The sequence below is a fragment of the Chlorocebus sabaeus genome, chromosome 12, assembly GCF_047675955.1.
Source record: "Chlorocebus sabaeus isolate Y175 chromosome 12, mChlSab1.0.hap1, whole genome shotgun sequence".
In the NCBI taxonomy this organism is placed as follows: Eukaryota; Metazoa; Chordata; class Mammalia; order Primates; family Cercopithecidae; genus Chlorocebus; species Chlorocebus sabaeus.
The window spans coordinates 100,712,219-100,729,509 of record NC_132915.1 but is presented as its reverse complement, the minus strand read 5'-3'; the positions used below and the strand labels follow the sequence as shown (position 1 = coordinate 100,729,509).

Here is a 17,291-nt window from a genome sequence, read left to right as displayed (position 1 = left end):
GAGACAGGAGAGAAAGATCTAGGAAGCACCCACTGAGGAAGTGAACCCCACTACCCTTCTATCACTTCTGCGCAATCCAGTAATAATTCTGAGTGTATTCCTACCTTCCCTCTTCACACCCAATCACACAGGAGAAAAACAATTTTCAAACACCTAGGTGATCTTACTTGCTCTGAAGCGGAAATTCCCATAGCAAACAACAGGAAAGAGAGTGCCGGGGTTCAGCACACCAGTCGGCTGCAGATTCTTATGGCAAGAACACAGCCCCTGTATTGGGGCTGGGATTGTTCTCTCAATCATGGACCTCAGGGACACATATGTAATGCCCACTTTCAACAAAGGCTTCCAGGACATAGGAAAAGAAAAATCATGCAGCACACCTATTTGCAATCCCTCAGAAAACCTGAGCCTCCTACTACAGCGATGTAACTATCTGTGTAAGAAGGCTTTCATAAGCAGGTTTTTATAAAGAAAAAGCAGAAGCAAGCAATTACCGTGGCTGAGATTTTACCTAAAATGAAGCAAGCAAGCAAAATGTTTGACATGTTTAAATATATATATATAATTTTGTGGTTGGGCGTGGTGGCTCACGCCTGTAATCCCAGCACTTTGGGAAGCTGAGGCAGGTGGATCACTTGAGGCCGGGAGTTCAAGACCAGCCTGGCCAACATGGCAAAACCCTGTCTCTACAAAAAAAAAAATACAAAAAATTAGCTGGGTGTGGTGGCACACACCTGTAATCTGAGCAACCAGGGCGGCTGAGCCATAAGAATCACTTGAGACTGGGAGACGGTGGTTGCAGTGAGCCGAGATCACGCCACTGCACTCCTGACTGGGTGACAGAGAAAGATTGTGTCTCAAAAAAAATTATAAAGAAAAAGCAAAAAAAATTATAAAGAAAAAGCAAAAATACAATTTTGTAAGTAAAGACAATCTTCAACTTGTATTTCTATTACTTCTAAAAGCAGAATATTAATACAAAATGCAAACTTGGTTTTTCTTTTCCTCAGAGAAGTTAATCCTACAAGATTTCAGGGGCACTGAGCCAACTCTCTCTCCATTTAACATCCACTTTGTAAATTCTATGTAGTAATCAGTGGCTACCGAATGTTTCCAGGGCTGATTTTGCACTTTTACACTAATCTTTCGTGTAAAACAAGTACGGGAGGGCAATAGAGGAAGAAACATTTGGGGAACAAATATTCCTCTTTTCTTAAAAAAAAAAAAATCAAATCACTCCCCATCTCATGTACCTGTCAAGAAATCAAACCAGTGATGGTTAATGCCGAAGTAGTCCTTGCTCCTGACAGGATGTTCAGAGGAAACCTTAGCTGCCCCTGCAACAGCTGTGCTGTGCTCCTCTGCCAGCTACAGAGTCATGAGGACCCGAACCTGTTTTAGAGGTGTCACAGATGCCAAATCTCGGGGGGTCTATCCTCAGCCCTGGCTCCAACAAGGCAGAGCCCTATCTCCTGCCTCCAGTGTAGCCCTTCACCCCAATCCCACCACCTTCTCTTCCACAGAAAAGAGCCCCAATGCAGTGTCCACATCTTCATATTTATTTCCACAGTGTTAACATGGAATAGACTTAGCAACCATTGTGGAGAAAAAAAAATCTCTCATTGGTTTATGAGTAAAATTCTGTAACAATGAATTTCAACCATTTGAAGCCTTCTGCTTAACATTTACTGAATCAAAGGCTGAAGTAAATGAACTCCCATCTAGGTCTCAGATCACACAGCTGGCCTCGTGATGTATTTACGATGGGATTTAACTTCTAACACAGGGCAAGTTTGGCAGTTACAGCCCATGAAGCTCACGACTCTGTATGTGGATTTCTTGATCTAACATTCAAAAGGACATTTCGTAGTACTAGTTTAATTCTGATCTCTCTCTAGAAGGCAGAAACCACATCCCACACTCCTATGCAATTTATTTTGGTATTGTAAAGTAAATGAATAAGAAGGGGTGGAGACATAAAGAAAATCTAGTTTCTGGCTGGGTGCGGTGGCTCATGCCTGTAATCCCAGCACTTTGGGAGGCAAAGGCGGGTGGATCATGAGGTCAGGAGATCGAGACCATACTGGCCAACATAGTGAAACCTCGTTTCTACTAAAAATACAAAAATTAGCTGGGCGTGGTGGTGCGCGCCTATAGTTCCAGCTACTTGAGAGGCTGAGGCAGGGGAATCACTTGAACCGGGAGGTGGAGGTTGCAGTGGGCCAAGATCGCACCACTGCACTCCAGCCTGGGCGACAGGATGAGACTGTCTCGAAAAATAAAATAAAAACAAAGAAAAATAAAATAAAATCTTTAGGCATTCCCAGACACAAAGATCTCAAGAGACGGACAGCAGACAGCCTCCGTATTCATCTGCCCAAGGCTGTTTGTCACAGTTTCCTTAAAAGATGCCTGGAAATGCTCCCAACAAGGGACTCAAGTATGGGACTGAGTTTGTTATAAAAGCAGCTAAATGTGTTTAGGAAACACACAAAGTGAAACCAGACAGTGATGGCCCACGTACAAGACTTGTGCTTGAAGCTTTGGTGTGCCTCCTTGGCCAATTTTTCAGGCGCCAAAAACCATTCCTGATTAATTATTGATATACAATGCAAACCAAACTATGAAAACACAGACTTTTTTTCAGAAGAGGGAAATAAAGGCACAGAAACCTGCCAAAATAGGTATTTTTTTCCGTAAGAATAGTATGGTTGATTAAAATAGTTTATCACTAGTAAAACTTGTATCACTAGAGCAGACAATACAAATTAGTTTTTTAAAAAATGACATTCACTGAATTCTTGGTCTGTGCATTCAATGTGAATAATCATCAAAAATATATTACAATTAAAGGTTTGTAAGGAGCTCTGTCTGGGATTTCTGCAGTGTATTATTTCGGAGGAGAAGAACCACCATAAAGTATGAGCTATCCACTGTTCCTTTTTACGCTGTGTATGGTAATCAGTCTATATCTCCTAATGCAGGCTCACAAACTTCCACGGTGAGATGTCTAAGTGACTTAGTAACTTTCACACTCATTAAAGACAGCCCTGTCCATCAAACGCCATACTTAGAAAGTCCAATAAACTGTATTACATTTTAATAAATATTTCTGTGTACTTTTTGTTTTTTGCTTTTAAGCTCAGCTTAAATCTTGTCAAGGAAACCATTTCACAAGACAGTATGTCACAGCCTACTATCAGCAATAGTCCTTGTTTATTAGAATCTGCAGATGTCCATATTACATCAAATATAAATATATATTATATTTACATTTCCTTCTTAGCTTTTCAATTTAGGTGAGTGTATTTATAGATAATGCCACTAATGTACCACTATTATAATCCTCAGTGCAACTTGTATCTTCTTTCCATTAGATGCACATTAATATAAGACAGCATTTTAAAAGAGGGGTACTGTTCTTTTTTAAAATAAAAGGAAAGAAAGGGTATCCAAGAATGGAGGTCTAGAAATTTTCTAAGAGATTTTTGTTCTGTTTTTTAATATTTAGAAATACCTGAAAAATGTGGTCCCTTTTTGTAGTACTAGTCTCTACTTGGGGACAAGAAAATAGAATATGCAACTCAGAAAGGAAAGAGCCCAAAGAGAACCTGCTTGTTAGCTCATTAACCTGTTTAGTAAAGATCTGCTTTAAAATGCCTGAAGCTGTACAATATTATACAAAAACAATCTTCAGCCTTCAAAGCAGCTGATGCGCCTTCTTAGAGATCTGTTTGTTTGATTAACAGTCTGCTGCCTTGGTGGGCCTTGGTCTTGGTCACTTTCGGTCATCGATGGTTTTAATGAATTCTACTGCTGCTGTGAACTGCATCCACCAATAGGACTCCTCTCCAGACAGACAGCTAGCATAAAAGCTACTGATATACTGCACAGTAGACAGCAAACAGGGTGGATTTGCCTAGAGAAGTAAAAAATGAAAGTCAATTACTCAGATGTCAAAGCTCTGCCAAAATCATTTAAGTGTTCTTCAAATGTTCTTCTATGAAAGACATACCAATCCTTTTGAAAACAACCCCAAAGTTATTTTTTGGAAGTAATCTTTAAACCCTAGTTTCCATGAGTAACAATAATATGTTGGAAAGGCAACCCAGGTTCTAATCTCAGCTAATCTATCTAGAGGTTTCTATCCTTGCAAGTCCTTAACCTCACTGGTTTCTAAGAGGGCTGAACTAATCTCTGTGGTCTTACTCACATCCCAGGATTTCAGAATGTTAGATACCAAAATAAATACTGTAAGCAAATTGAATTATATCTGGTAAGTCCAGGTAGAATAAGCTGAGACAGAAAAAACTAAAAAAGATGGCATGCCCTCTGTTGCCAGAGGTAACAGAGGATATCTTCTGAATTTTTTTTACCTTCTTCGTGTGGTGAGAAAGGGCACAGGCTGTTAAACGGTTAAGAGGAAGAGCTAGGGCCTTTTCCTTAAAACTAGCTTCAACTGGCTCTCCACAGGAACTAGATTTACTACGTGTGGAAGCCAGAAGAGCGATGGCCAACAGGAGGAGCTGTGACAGCCAATCCCACGGGTTTCTCCCTCCAAGCTGAGTTCAGGTTGTAGAAATATCACAATGCTAAGAAATAGTAGGACATACATCACACACACTTTAGAGAGCAACGGCTGGGCTGAGCTGACTGGAACACACAGGTGATATGATCACTGAGTGGCTGTATGCACCCAAACTACATGGTCACCCTCAAAATGTTCAAAATAAACCATTTAAATGATGAAACTGGGCCGGGCATGGTGGCTCAAGCCTGTAATCCCAGCACTTTGGGAGGCCGAGACGGGTGGATCACGAGGTCAGGAGATCGAGACCATCCTGGCTAACATGGTGAAACCCCGTCTCTACTAAAAAAATACAAAAAAAACTAGCCAGGCGAGATGGCGGGCGCCTGTAGTCCCAGCTACTCGGGAGATTGAGGCAGGAGAATGGCGTAAACCTGGGAGGCGGAGCTTGCAGTGAGCCAAGATCTGGCCACTGCACTCCAGCCTGGGCGACAGAGCAAGACTCCGCCTCAAAAAAATAAATAAATAAATGATGAAACTATAATTTTAAAGTCAACAAGAACGACAGATGTCAGTACTTTCATACTACAATTACAAAATAAGAAGCTGAAAGAGGAGAGACGATTGGTAAATGTGGTAGCCTATATAACAAGTACTGCAAGGAATTCCGTATGAAAGAAGATGGTAAAAGCATAACAAAAAGAACCTGCCCTCATCCATTCATTCAATAATTATATACTGAGCCTCGACCAAGAACTTCAGGCACTGCTTTTTTTTTTTTTTTTTTTTGAGACGGAGTCTCACTCTGTCGCCCAGGCTAGAGTGCAGCAGTGTGATCTCGGCTCACTGCACTCAACCTCCTGAGTAGCTGGGATTACAGGAGCCTGTAATTTTTGTATTTTTAGTAGAGATGGGGTTTCACCACCTTGGCCAGGCTGGTCTTGAATTCCTGACCTCGTGATCCACTCACCTCGGCCTCCCAAACTGCTGGGATTACAAAAGTGTGAGCCACCGCACCCGACCCAGGCACTGCTTTAAAAGCTGAAAATGTTCATCTAGGAATCCAGTCTTCCCATCCTTTCTTTTGAAAACCCTAAGGTAAGAACAAATCTTGGCCGGGCGCGGAGGCTCATGTCTGTAATCCCAACACTTCAGGAGGCTGAAGGAGGCGAATCACTTGAGGCCAGCTCGAGACCACGAGACCAGCTTGGCCAACATGGCGAAACCCCGTCTCTAGTAAAAATGCAAAAAAATTCGCTGGGCGTGGTGACACACGCCTGTAATCCCAGCTATCTGGGTAGCTGAGGCACAAGAATCACTTGAACCCAAGAGATGGAGGTTGCAGTGGGCTGAGATCACACTACTGCACTCCAGCCTGGGCGACAGAGTGAGATTCTGTCTCAAAAGAACAAATCTTGACAGTAGGCACTTTCTTTCTGAGTAACCCAGAGCTTGTGACTTGGAAAAGAGCCAAGATCTCCACCGTTGTGTGAAGCCCTGTGCCACCTGCTCAGAATGCCACATAACTCCTTAACTGATAGTAGTAAGGGGCCCACCTTTATCAACACAAACACCAACACAGGAACAAAGTCATCTGCTCCAGGGACAGAGTCCTCATTGGCCAGGCTCAGGAGGTTCATAATCGTAGAGCACATTCTCAGGATGCACTGCACTTTGTCCCGGGGGGTTTTATAAGCACTTATTGTCCTGATTTCTGATTGTGCAGATGGCCATGGTGCTTCTCGAAGATAAACCTAAGTGAGACCATAGACAATATACAGATTCTGAATCCAGTGGCAACCCCAGGCAGTGACCACCGCAACCTCCGTGTCAGGAGGCAGAGGGTAATGTGGTTGCTTTTTCCTCTCTTTGGTAAAACCATATTGCAGGCCCCCTTCCCCTTCACCAAAGATTGAAGCATAACTTTAAAACTTTTAAATAAGTTGCTTTGCATTTTAAAATAGAGCAAACCAGATATCCATTAATAGAAAAATGGCATTCAACAGCACAGAAGCTAGAATTCACAAAATTTCAAACCATTCTCCTTCTTAAATAGCTGGAATGGAACTTCTCTACATTTAGTAGCTGATTCCAGAAGTGCAAACTACTAAAAGAGGACTTTCCGTTAAAACTAGCTTAAACTGGCTCTACACAGGAACTAGATTTATCACGTGTGAGAAAAGAGGTTAATTTAAGGCCGGGCGCGGTGGCTTACGCCTGTAATCCCAGCAGTTCGGGAGGCTGAGGCGGGTGGATCACGAGGTCAGGAGTTCAAGACCAGCCTGGCTAAGATACTGAAACACCTCTCTACTAAAAATACAAAAAAATTAGCTGGGTGTGGTGGCACATGCCTGTAGTCCTAGCTACTCGGGAGGCTGAGGCAGAGAACTGCTTGAACCCGGGAAGTGGAGGTTGCAGTGAGCCAAGATCGCGCCATTGCACTCCAGCCTAGGCGACAGAGCGAGCCTCTCTCTCAAAAAAAAGAGATTAAAAAATATGTACCATTGTTGCAGTAATCCTGGAAATAACAGATTCAAAAAACCAAAAACAATTTAAAATTGTATGCTAATTAACGTCTCATCAGTGGAGGTTGTAACAAAAACAACCAGAAACCTCAAATACCTGAAATTTTCATGTTTTCTTATTTTCTAAGAGATGTAGGACAGGTAAAAATGCTAAAGGTAATCTGAGATCACATGCAGACTCAATGACCTCTCCTGAGACAGCATATCTCACTCTTTGGGGTGCTACCAGCCTCCCGCTTCTTCAAAACATTTCTGCAGAAACCTGACTATAAAAGCACTGATGGAGAGGTACTGCCCCCGACAGCAGGGCTAGCTTGAGAAGTGGCATCAAGGAAGGGCTCCTCCCAACTGGTTTTCTACTATTTCATACCAGGGAATTTTAATCCCTGAAAGCATCTTCAGGAACTCTGAAGTTAGACTGAATTACATAGAGTGAAAATGATGTTTTATATTTTATCATATTTCAGTTCCTTGAAAATGTGGTAACATTACAACGCAGCATTTAGTTAACATTACCCATGCTATATAAACCTGCATTACCTCTGGTATCTGAAGAGCTCTGTGATTTGCAGTCACTACTTTAGATAATCTCTGGATATGTTCATGAAGAACCCTGAAAACCCCCAAAATACACATGTAAATATTCATTTCAGAAAATACGGTACACAAATAGTCATCACTGATTTTTACAAAACATTTGAAACATGTTGACTTATTGCTAGCTATGGATTAGAGTTGAGCCTCTTAGATAAGTATTCTTTCCAATCTGCTCAGAAACGCTGAGTGAGCCAAGGGGATGCAGGGAAGGGAGGGAGTCTTTCCTCTCTGGACCAGACAGCACTGCAAGGGAGAAAGGAGAAGAGCCCTTAGTAGGAGCTGCTTGGACACATAATTTTGTAAAGTAGAGGAAAAGAAGGTGAGGGGGGATAAAAAAGTGAGAGGAAGTAGAAGGATCAAAAGCCAGAAACCAAAGTTATTAATTACATGGAGAAGGGCCTCTACCATTCACCAAACCTTTCACTTTGTAGATGAAGAGAAGTAGGCTTAAAAAGGGAAAAGGCTTGCCTGAGCTACACAGGTGTCAGTAGCAGGGGCTGAACCCAGCTTCCTGGCTGCTAGTGTTCTTTCCAGTTCCTCTGTTGGCTTTTCATATGCTATAAACCCCGCAGAAATGTCATGGAGGGTGGCGAAAAACAACCTCCTTCAAAGTTGCTGTCTGTAGTCAATATGGTTTGAATGTCCCCATTCCTTATCCTATGCCTAAAGGCAAAAACTGGTGCTCTGGAGAGAAAACAGGTCCCATCTGGCATATTAAGCATAGAAGTCTGGGGTGGGCCAAACACTCTGAGACCATGAACAAATGAGGACGGCAGGTTGGAAGGATCCTAACCCATTTCACAGGAAAGTCAATTTTCTCAAATATCTATGCAACATCTGAAAATCTCCATGAAAAATATTTCATACAAACATAACCCACACCCCAAGGATCCTATTACACGGACCCCTGGGAGTCAGGCCCAGCAAGCCACTGTCACTGTTAAGAAGCATGGTAACAACTTTAACATGCTTGAGGTCAGAAACAGAGTTGTGAAGCAGTGCTCAAGAAAACACAGAAGGCTGGGCACGGTGGCTCATGCCTGTAACCCCTGCACTTTAGGAGGCCAAGGTGGGCAGATCACTTGAGGTCAGGAGTTTGAGACCAGCCTGGACAACATGGTGAAAACCCATCTCTACTAAAAATACAAAAATAGCTGGGCATGGTGCCATGTGCCTGCAATGCCAGCTACTCAGGAGGCTGAGGCAGGAGAACTGCTTGAACACGGGAGGCAGAGGTTTCAGTGAGCTGAGATCGCGCCATTGCACTCCAGCCTGGGTGACACAGGGAGACTGTCAAAAAAAGAGAGAATATACAGACGAGGAAAAATAAAAACTGCAAAATATTTCCTAGTCTCACTACCCAGAAATAACTAGTATTACTATTCCAGGTTAATTTTTTCCAAGATTAATTTTTTTTTTTTTTTTTAAAGATGGAGCCTCGCTCTGTTGTCCAGGATGGAGTGCATGGTGTGATCTCGGCTCACCACAACCTCTGCCTCCCGGGTTCCAGCGGTCCTCCTGCCTCAACCTCCCGAGTAGCTGGCATGACAGGTGTGAGCCACCATGCCTGGCTAATTTTTGTATTTTTAGTAGAGACACGGTTTCAGCTTGCTGGCCAGGTTGGTCTCCAACTCCTGACTCTCAGGTGATCCACCTGCCTCAGCCTCCCAAAGCACTGGGATTACAGGCATGAGCCATTGTGCCCGGCCAGGATTAGTATTTTTAAACAGCTTTATTGAGATATAACTTATAAGCCATATAATTCCAGGCACTTTTTGGTATTCAAATACTTAACTGTTCATTCTTTCTCTCTTTCTTTTTTTAGACAGAGTCTCACTCTGTCGCCTAGGCTGGAGTGCAGTGGTGCGATCTCAGCTCACTGCAACCTCCGCCTCTTGGGTCAAGCAATCCTCCCTCCTCAGCCTCCTGAGCAGCTGGGACTATAGATGCATGCCACCATGCCCAGCTAATTTTTGTATTTTTAGTAGAGACGGGCTTTCACCATGTTGGCCAGGCTGGTTTCGAACTCTTGACCTCAGGTGATCCACCCGCCCCAGCCTCCCAAAGTGCTGGGATTACAGGTGCGAGCCACGATGCCCGACCAACTGTTCATTCTTAATAAATATATAACAAGCATATATTAGAGGCCAAGTACTGTGCCTGGTGCTATTAGAGTGGTTAATAAAAGCATTATTTCCTGGTCTCGCAGAGGGAACAAGCCAGTGTAGAGAGAACATTCATTAAACGATCACACAAACCAGTGATTAAGAACAGGGGAGAGGGCCAGGCATGGTGGCTCATGCCTTGTAATCCCAGCTCTTATTCCTGCACTTTGGGAGGTTGAAGCAGGAGGATCGCTTGAGTCTAGCAGTTTGAGACCAACACGGGCAGCACAGCGAGACCTTGTCGCTACAAAAAATAAACAAGGTTGGGCGCAGTGGCTCATGCCTGTAATCTCAGCACTTTGGGAGGCCAAGATGGGCAGATCATCTGAGGTCAGAAGTTCAAGACCAGCCTGGCCAACATGGTGAAACTCCATCTCTACTAAAAACACACAAAAAATTAGCGGGGCATGGTGGCGCATGCCTGTAGTCCCAGCTACTCAGGAGGCTGAGGCAGAAGAATCGCTTGAACCCAGGAGGCAGAGGTTGCAGTGAGCTGAGATCACGCCACTGCACTCCAGCCTAGGCGACAGAGTGACACTCCATCTAAATAACTAAATAAATATAAACAAAATCAGCCAGGTGTCATGGTGTGCACCTATAGTACCAGCGATTTGGGAGGCCAAGGTAGGAGGATCACTTGTCACAGGAGTCCGGGAGGTTGAGGCTTCAGTGAGCTGTGATCGTGCCACTGCACTCCAGCCTGGGTGACAGGGCAAGACCCTGTCTCAAAAGAAAAAAAAGAACAGGGGAGAATTTTGCCCCGTAAGGGACATTTGGGAATGTCTGGAGACATTTGGTTGTCACGATTGGTGGGGTATTACTGGCACCTAGTGTGTAGAGGCCAGGGATGCTGCTAAAGATCCTATAATGCACAGGACAGCCTCCCACATCATCAACAATCTGGCCCTCAATGTCAGTAGTGCTGGGTTCAGAAACCATGACTCAAACAGATGTCAAATGGCAACTGTGGCAAGTGCTAAAGAAAGGCACTGAGGCCTGAGACAGCCCTAAAAGGATGTAACCTAGTCAGGAGAGGCTTCATCACGGAAATGATACTTAAGTCAAGACCTGAAGGCTAAGTAAGACTTAATCACAAGAAGGAAGGGAAGATTAGTTAAGGCAGAGTAAACAGCAGTGCTTTCCAAAGAGGGTACACCAATTTCTACCCCTTCCAGCTTGACTGCCTACTTCCCTGAAAACTGGGTATTATCATTCTTTGTGATCATGTAACTCTGACAGGTGAAAAATGGTAGCCAATGCATTTCCTTTTACAATCAGATACTAAGTTACACATATAGCTTGCCTAAAATACGGGCTACCTGGTAGATCCCTATGTAGTCCCACATAGGCACTCAACATATAAGTACTCACTGGTCACGAAGTATGTCCCCATCCTGATTAGGGTAGAAGGCGAGCTTGAAAATCCGGTTCATCACGCTTCGCTCAATGGCCAGCTGTGCATCTTGAAGCTGTTCTTCACTTGCGTTTTGCCATATGACATCCTGGGCCATTGCACCATAAAGAAACTGCAGAAAATCTTCTACCTGAGCAGTTTTATCATCAGCTGCGGTGAGTTTCTGAAAGTCTCCAAAGCAAAATAATAATTTTTAAATACTTTAATAAAAACTATCTAATTTTAAAAAGGAAATCACAGAAATAATTTTTATCACTAGCTATGCAGACACCATGATCTTAAAGTCAAAAGTGTTTCAGTGTGGTTTATTTTAGGACAATATGTGGCCATATAATTAAATCAGGAGAAAAAGTAAGGAATATGTGAAAGTTTAAGTGCAAGGAATCTGTTATAAAAATACGTTTCTAGGCTGGGCACAGTGACTCACACCTGTAATTCCAGCACTTTGGGAAGCCGAGGTGGGCGGATCATGAGGTCAGGAGATTGAGACCATTCTGGCCAACACAGTGAAACCCCATCTCAACTAAAAATACAAAAATTAGCTGGGCGTGGTGGCGCATGCCTGTAATCCCAGCTACTTGGGAGGCTGAGGTAGGAGAATCCCTTGAACCAGGGAGTCGGAGGTTGCAGAGAGCCGAGATCACGCCACTGCACTCCAACCTGGTGACAGAGCAAGACTCTGTCTCCAAAAAAAAAAAAAAAAAAAAAAGTTCCTAAAAAAAATGCATTTTTTTTTTTTTTAAATGAGAGAATTCGTATAGACCCAAAATTTACCAATGTCCCCAATTTAAAAAGTAAACTACAGATATTCAATACAGGAGAAAAATGCAATTTATTGGTTTGACATCAAAGTTTAATTTATTAAGACTCCATAAAATAACTGAGTATTTAAGGCATGCAGATACTTGAACAAACTAGCAAAACAAAACAGTATTTCCCAATCTTCCCAACCGTATGACAGGTGAAGAGATGCTTAAACTAAAGGTATTGAGTTACCTTGAATGAATTCCCTGATCTTCTTCTCTTTGCTCTCAAGCAGTAATCTCACACAGACGGTGGTAAAGTATCGATTGGCCACTTCTTTGTCTCGCAAAACCCTTTGCAATAGCCTTTCCAGGTGAGCCTGTGTGGTCTGTAGTCCTTGTCGACAACGAGTGAGATAAGCAATATATGGGGCTCTTTTTCTAAAAGGAAAAATACTTTGCATGACATCAGATATATTCAGTGCATACTTTCTTTGAAGAATAAGGGTCCTAACTTTTCTTTATAAAATCACTGCACAGACTGGTTTTACAAAGTAGCATGTCTGTGCTTTCTTCAGTAGCACATATACAAAGTAGCCTGTCAGGCTGCAGACATGGTAGAGACTGATCATGGTGCCAGCTGAAGAACAGACCCATTTTGCATTTTGTCTGGGAGGATCTATGAGGCTGAAGACTCAGTTAGCTAACTCATTAAACGTTACTAAGCCCCTGTGCATACTTGGTGTATTTTATACTGGAGTTATAGGACCTCATACTTAATAGGAAATTGACAGCTACAGATGACTAAAAATAACAACAAATACAGGTTATATGTCACTAGGTTACAAACATCCCCCACCAATTACTTGCTTATAGTCTAAATGTAACAATCACCAGAGTGCCCATTCCCTAAGCCTTGAAGCCTGCTCACTACCTAAGCATCTCAGTTACATTTTTCTCCATAATCATGAGCAGGCGACTGGCAGCAGAAAAAGCACAGCAATTCCTAAGGCTACTTACTTCTGCTTCTCTGGTCCAGAAAAGTAGTCTTCCCTATCACCACTAAAAAAAGAAATGTGATATTCTAGTTGTCCTGGCCTCATAATATAGGCATATCTCTCTACCTGCTTTTGTGCAAAGCTGAAATAAACTGCACTCTTCTATTTGGAACTGCTCATTTATAACTACATTTCCACACTAAATATCCAAATATGTTGCTTAGAAATTGATATGGTTTGGCTGTGTCCCCACCCAAATCTCATCTTGAATTCCCACGTGTTGTGGGAGGGACCCAGTGGGAGGTAACTGAAACATAGAGGCAGGTCTTTCCTGGGCTGTTCTCGTGACAGTAAGTCTCAAGAGATCTGACTGTTTTAAAAAGGGGAATTTCCCTGCACAAGCTCTCTTCTCTTGTCTGCTGCCATGTGAAATGTGCCTTTCACCTTCCGCCATAATTGTGAGGCCTCCCCAGCCACATGGAACTGTTAAGTCCAGTTAAACCTCTTTTTTTGTTAAATTGCCCAGTCTCAGGTATGTTTTATCAGCAGCATGAGAACAAACAAATACAGTAAATTGGGACCGAGAATGGGGTACTGCTAAAAAGACAACCGAAAATGTGAAAGCAGCTTTGGAACTGGTTAACAGGCAGAGGTTGGAACAGTTTGGAGGGCTCAGAAGAAGATAGGAAAATGTGGGCAAGTTTGGAATTTCCTAGAGATGTGTTGAATGGCTTTGATGAAAATGTTCACACTGGTATGAACAATAAGGTCCAGGCTGAGGTGGAGATGAGGAACTTGTTGGGAACTGGAGCAAAGGTGACTTGTTATGTCTTAGCAAAGAGACTGGTGGCATTTTGCCCTTGCCCTAGAGATTTGTGGAACTTTGAACTTGAGAGGGATGATTTAGAGTATCTGGCAGAAGAAATTTCTAAGCAGCAAAGCATTCAAGAGGTGACTTGGGTGCTGTTAAAGGCATTCGGCTTTGGGTTGTTTTTTTTTTTTTTTTCTTGAGACAGAGCTTCACTCTTGCTGCCCAGCCTGGAGTGCAGCGGCATGATCTCAGCTCACTGTAACCTCTGCTTCCAGGTTCAGGCGATTCTCCTGTCTCAGTCTCCCAAGTAGCTAGGATTATAGGCACCCACCACCACTCCCAACTAATTTTTTGTATTTTTAATAGAGACAGGGTTTCACCACGTTGGCCAGGCTGGTCTCGAACTCCTGACCTTGGGGGATCCACCTGCCTTGGCCTCCCAAAGTGCTGGGATTACAAGCATGAGCCACTGTGCTTTGCCAGCATACATTTTTACAAGGGAAGCAGAGCATAAGAGTTCAGAAACTTTGCAGCCTGACAATGCAATAGAAAACAAAATCCCATTTTCTGAGAAGAAATTCAAGCTGGTTGTAGAAATTTGCATAGTAATAAGGAGCTGAATATTAATCCCCAAGGCAATGGGGAAAATGTCTCCATGGCATGTTAGAGGTCTTCATGGCAGCCCCTCTCATCACAGGCCCAGAGGCCTAGGAGGAAAAATGGTTTCATGGGCCAGGCCTGGGGACTTGGTGCAGCCTAGGGACTTGGTGCCCTGCCTTCCAGCCACTCCAGCCATGGCTGTAAGGGGCCAACATAGAGCTTGGGCTGTGGCTTCAGAGAGTGCAAGCCCTAAGCCTTGGCAGCTTCCATGTGGTGTTGAGTCTGTGGGTACACAGAAGTCAAGAATTGGGATTTGGGAACTTCCACCTAGATTTTCAAAAGATGTATGGAAACACCTGGATGCCCAGGCAGAAGTTTGCTGCAGGGGAAGGGTCCTTATGGAGAACCTCTGCGAGGGCAGTATGGAAAGGAAATGTGGGGTCGGAACCCCCACACAGAGTCCCTACTGAGGCACTGCCTATTAGAGTTGTGAGAAGAGGGCCACTGTCTTCCAGACCTCAGAATGGCAGATCCACTGACAGCTTGCACCATGCACCTAGAAAAGCCAGTGACTCAACACCAGCCCATGAAAGCAGCTGGGAAAGTGGCTATACCCTGCAAAGCCACAGGAGCGGAGCTGCCTAAGACCATGGGAACCCTGGCTGGGTGCGGTGGCTCATGCCTGTAATCCCAGCACTTTGGGAGGCTGAGGCAGGTGGATCACTTGAGGTCAGGAGTTCAAGACCAGCCTGGCTAACATGGGGAAACTCCGTCTTCATTAAAAAAATACAAAATTAGCCAGGCATGGTGGTGCATGCCTGTAATCCCAGCTACTTGGGAGGCTGAGGCAGGGGAATTGCTTGAACCCAGGAGGCAGAGGTTGTAGTGAGCCAAGATTGCACCATTGCACTCCAGCCTGGGCAACAAGAGCGAAATTCTGTTTTGGGAGAAAAAAAAAAAAAGACCATGGGAACCCACCTCTTGCATCAGCGTGATCTGGATGTGAGACATGGAGTCAAAGGAGTTCGTTTTGAAGCTTAAAGATTTGACTGCCCTGCTGGATTTCGGACTTGGATGGGGCCTATACCTTTGTTTCTGCCAATTTTTCTCATTTGGAACGGCTGTATTTACCCAACGCCTGTACCTCCATTGTATCTAGGAAGTAACTAACTTGATTTTGATTTTACAGATTCTTAGGCAGAAAGGACTTGCCTTGTCTCAGATGAGACTTCTGATTGTGGACTTTTGAGTTAATGCTGAAATGAGTTAAGACTTTGGGAAACTGCTGGGAAAGCATGATTGGTTTTGAAATGTGAGGACATGAGATCTGGGAGAAGCAAGGGGCAGCTCATGGTTGGGCTGTGTCCCCACCCAAATCTCATCTTGAATTCCCAAGTGTTGTGGGAGGGACCCAGTGGGAGGTAACTGAATCAGTGGGGACAAGTCTTTCCTGTGCTGTTCTCGTGATAGTGAATAATTCTCACAAGATCTGATGGTTTAAAAAAAGGGGGGGGATTCCCTGCATAAGCTCTCTTCTCTTGTCTGCTGCAATGTGAGATGTGCCTTTCACCTTCTGCCATGATTGTGAGGCCTCCCAGCCACATGGAACTGTAAGTCCAATAAACCTCTTTCTTTTGTAAATTGCCCAGTCTCTGGCATGTCTTTATCAGCAGCATGAGAACAGACTAACAAAGAAATCTACATCCAGGAAAATAGAGCCAAGCACTTTGTAGGAAGCCTAGATTCATTTCTGAAATAAGGATCAAAAAGAAAACACTTGCAGCTAACAACTAGGTTTAAAAGCTGAATAGGTGGGGTGTATTACCTGTAGTCCTCAGCAATAGAAGCCAGCAGTTTCCTACAAGTCCTATTATCAAAACGGCACACGCAGCGCATTGTTTCTTGAAGTTGAGCCATTAAGTTCTTATCTTGTAAATTAATTGCTTCAGCTATTTGAACTTTTAAGAAGCATACAATTTCATTGTCTAAAAAGAAACAAGGATTCTGTTTTTATTGAGAATTTCCATGGGCTTAATTAAGCTAACTCTCAGCATTTGGGATGTCAATTCTGCTTTGTCATGTATCATTAGAACTAAGCAGTATTGCCACTCCCAATTAGAAAATACTTTAATAAACTATCAGTAATCAAAGCGCCCTTAAGTGACACTAATATAAACATATTAAGTTGAACCATATGGAATTGCCATACAGCTTAAACAGCTGAATACTGGCAATTTCATATGGTGCAACCCATAAACATAGGAAAACTTAAATGATCTTGCAGCAATTTACCTTCTGGGTCTGTGTGGTCTGGTAAACCATTCCTTGTTGAGTGGGTCAGCACTGGGAAGGCAACAGAGTCCGCAGAGCAAAGAGCAAGCCTCAGTTTCTTTTTCGCATCTCTGAAAAATGAGTAGAAAATACATTAATTTCTTTAGCCAGATATGCTCACATTTTACAAATATTTACTATATAAATTAATGTTACCTTAGGACTCAAATGTTTCAAACATTTTTAAAAAGATGATTCTTAGCTGACACTCCACTTAAAAGAACAGGCTTTCTAATTACCCAAGGAGCCAGGTGATAAAAGTGCTTGGGGCAAGGACCATTCTTTAAGGCACCAGAATCAAACAACAAATCCTTTCTGACCTTTTTTCATACACCGAGTTCTATGACCGGTGCTATAAGAATTGGAAAAGCATATTATGGCAGAGTGGGAGGAACCACGGAAGTCAGAAGCCCCCAGCACTCAGATTTGGAACATCTCTTGGCACATCTCTCCAGAAACACTGATGATGCCACAAGATAAGCTCACTACCTGACAAGAAATCCTTTCTTCATTTTTTTTTCTTTTTCTTTTTTATAGAGACAAGATTTCGCTATGTTGCCCAAGCTGGTCTCCAACTCC

General features: G+C 43.3%; 1 protein-coding gene across 7 annotated transcripts in view; it reads right to left on the bottom strand.

Moving 5' to 3' along the window:
- Positions 1-1,536: 1,536 nt before the first annotated feature.
- GAPVD1 (GTPase activating protein and VPS9 domains 1) overlaps positions 1,537-17,291 on the bottom strand; it is a 108,533-nt gene continuing 92,778 nt past the window's right edge. For all 7 annotated transcript variants that reach the window (XM_073021922.1, XM_073021921.1, XM_037994098.2 and 4 more), the window contains 7 exons: positions 16,674-16,783; positions 16,207-16,366; positions 12,226-12,413; positions 11,187-11,400; positions 7,594-7,666; positions 6,085-6,282; positions 1,537-3,919 (listed from right to left, as the gene is read on the bottom strand). In XM_073021922.1, the coding sequence (XP_072878023.1) occupies positions 3,779-3,919; positions 6,085-6,282; positions 7,594-7,666; positions 11,187-11,400; positions 12,226-12,413; positions 16,207-16,366; positions 16,674-16,783 (1,084 nt within the window). In that variant the 3' untranslated portion in view covers positions 1,537-3,778. The remainder of the gene's footprint in view (positions 3,920-6,084; positions 6,283-7,593; positions 7,667-11,186; positions 11,401-12,225; positions 12,414-16,206; positions 16,367-16,673; positions 16,784-17,291) is intronic.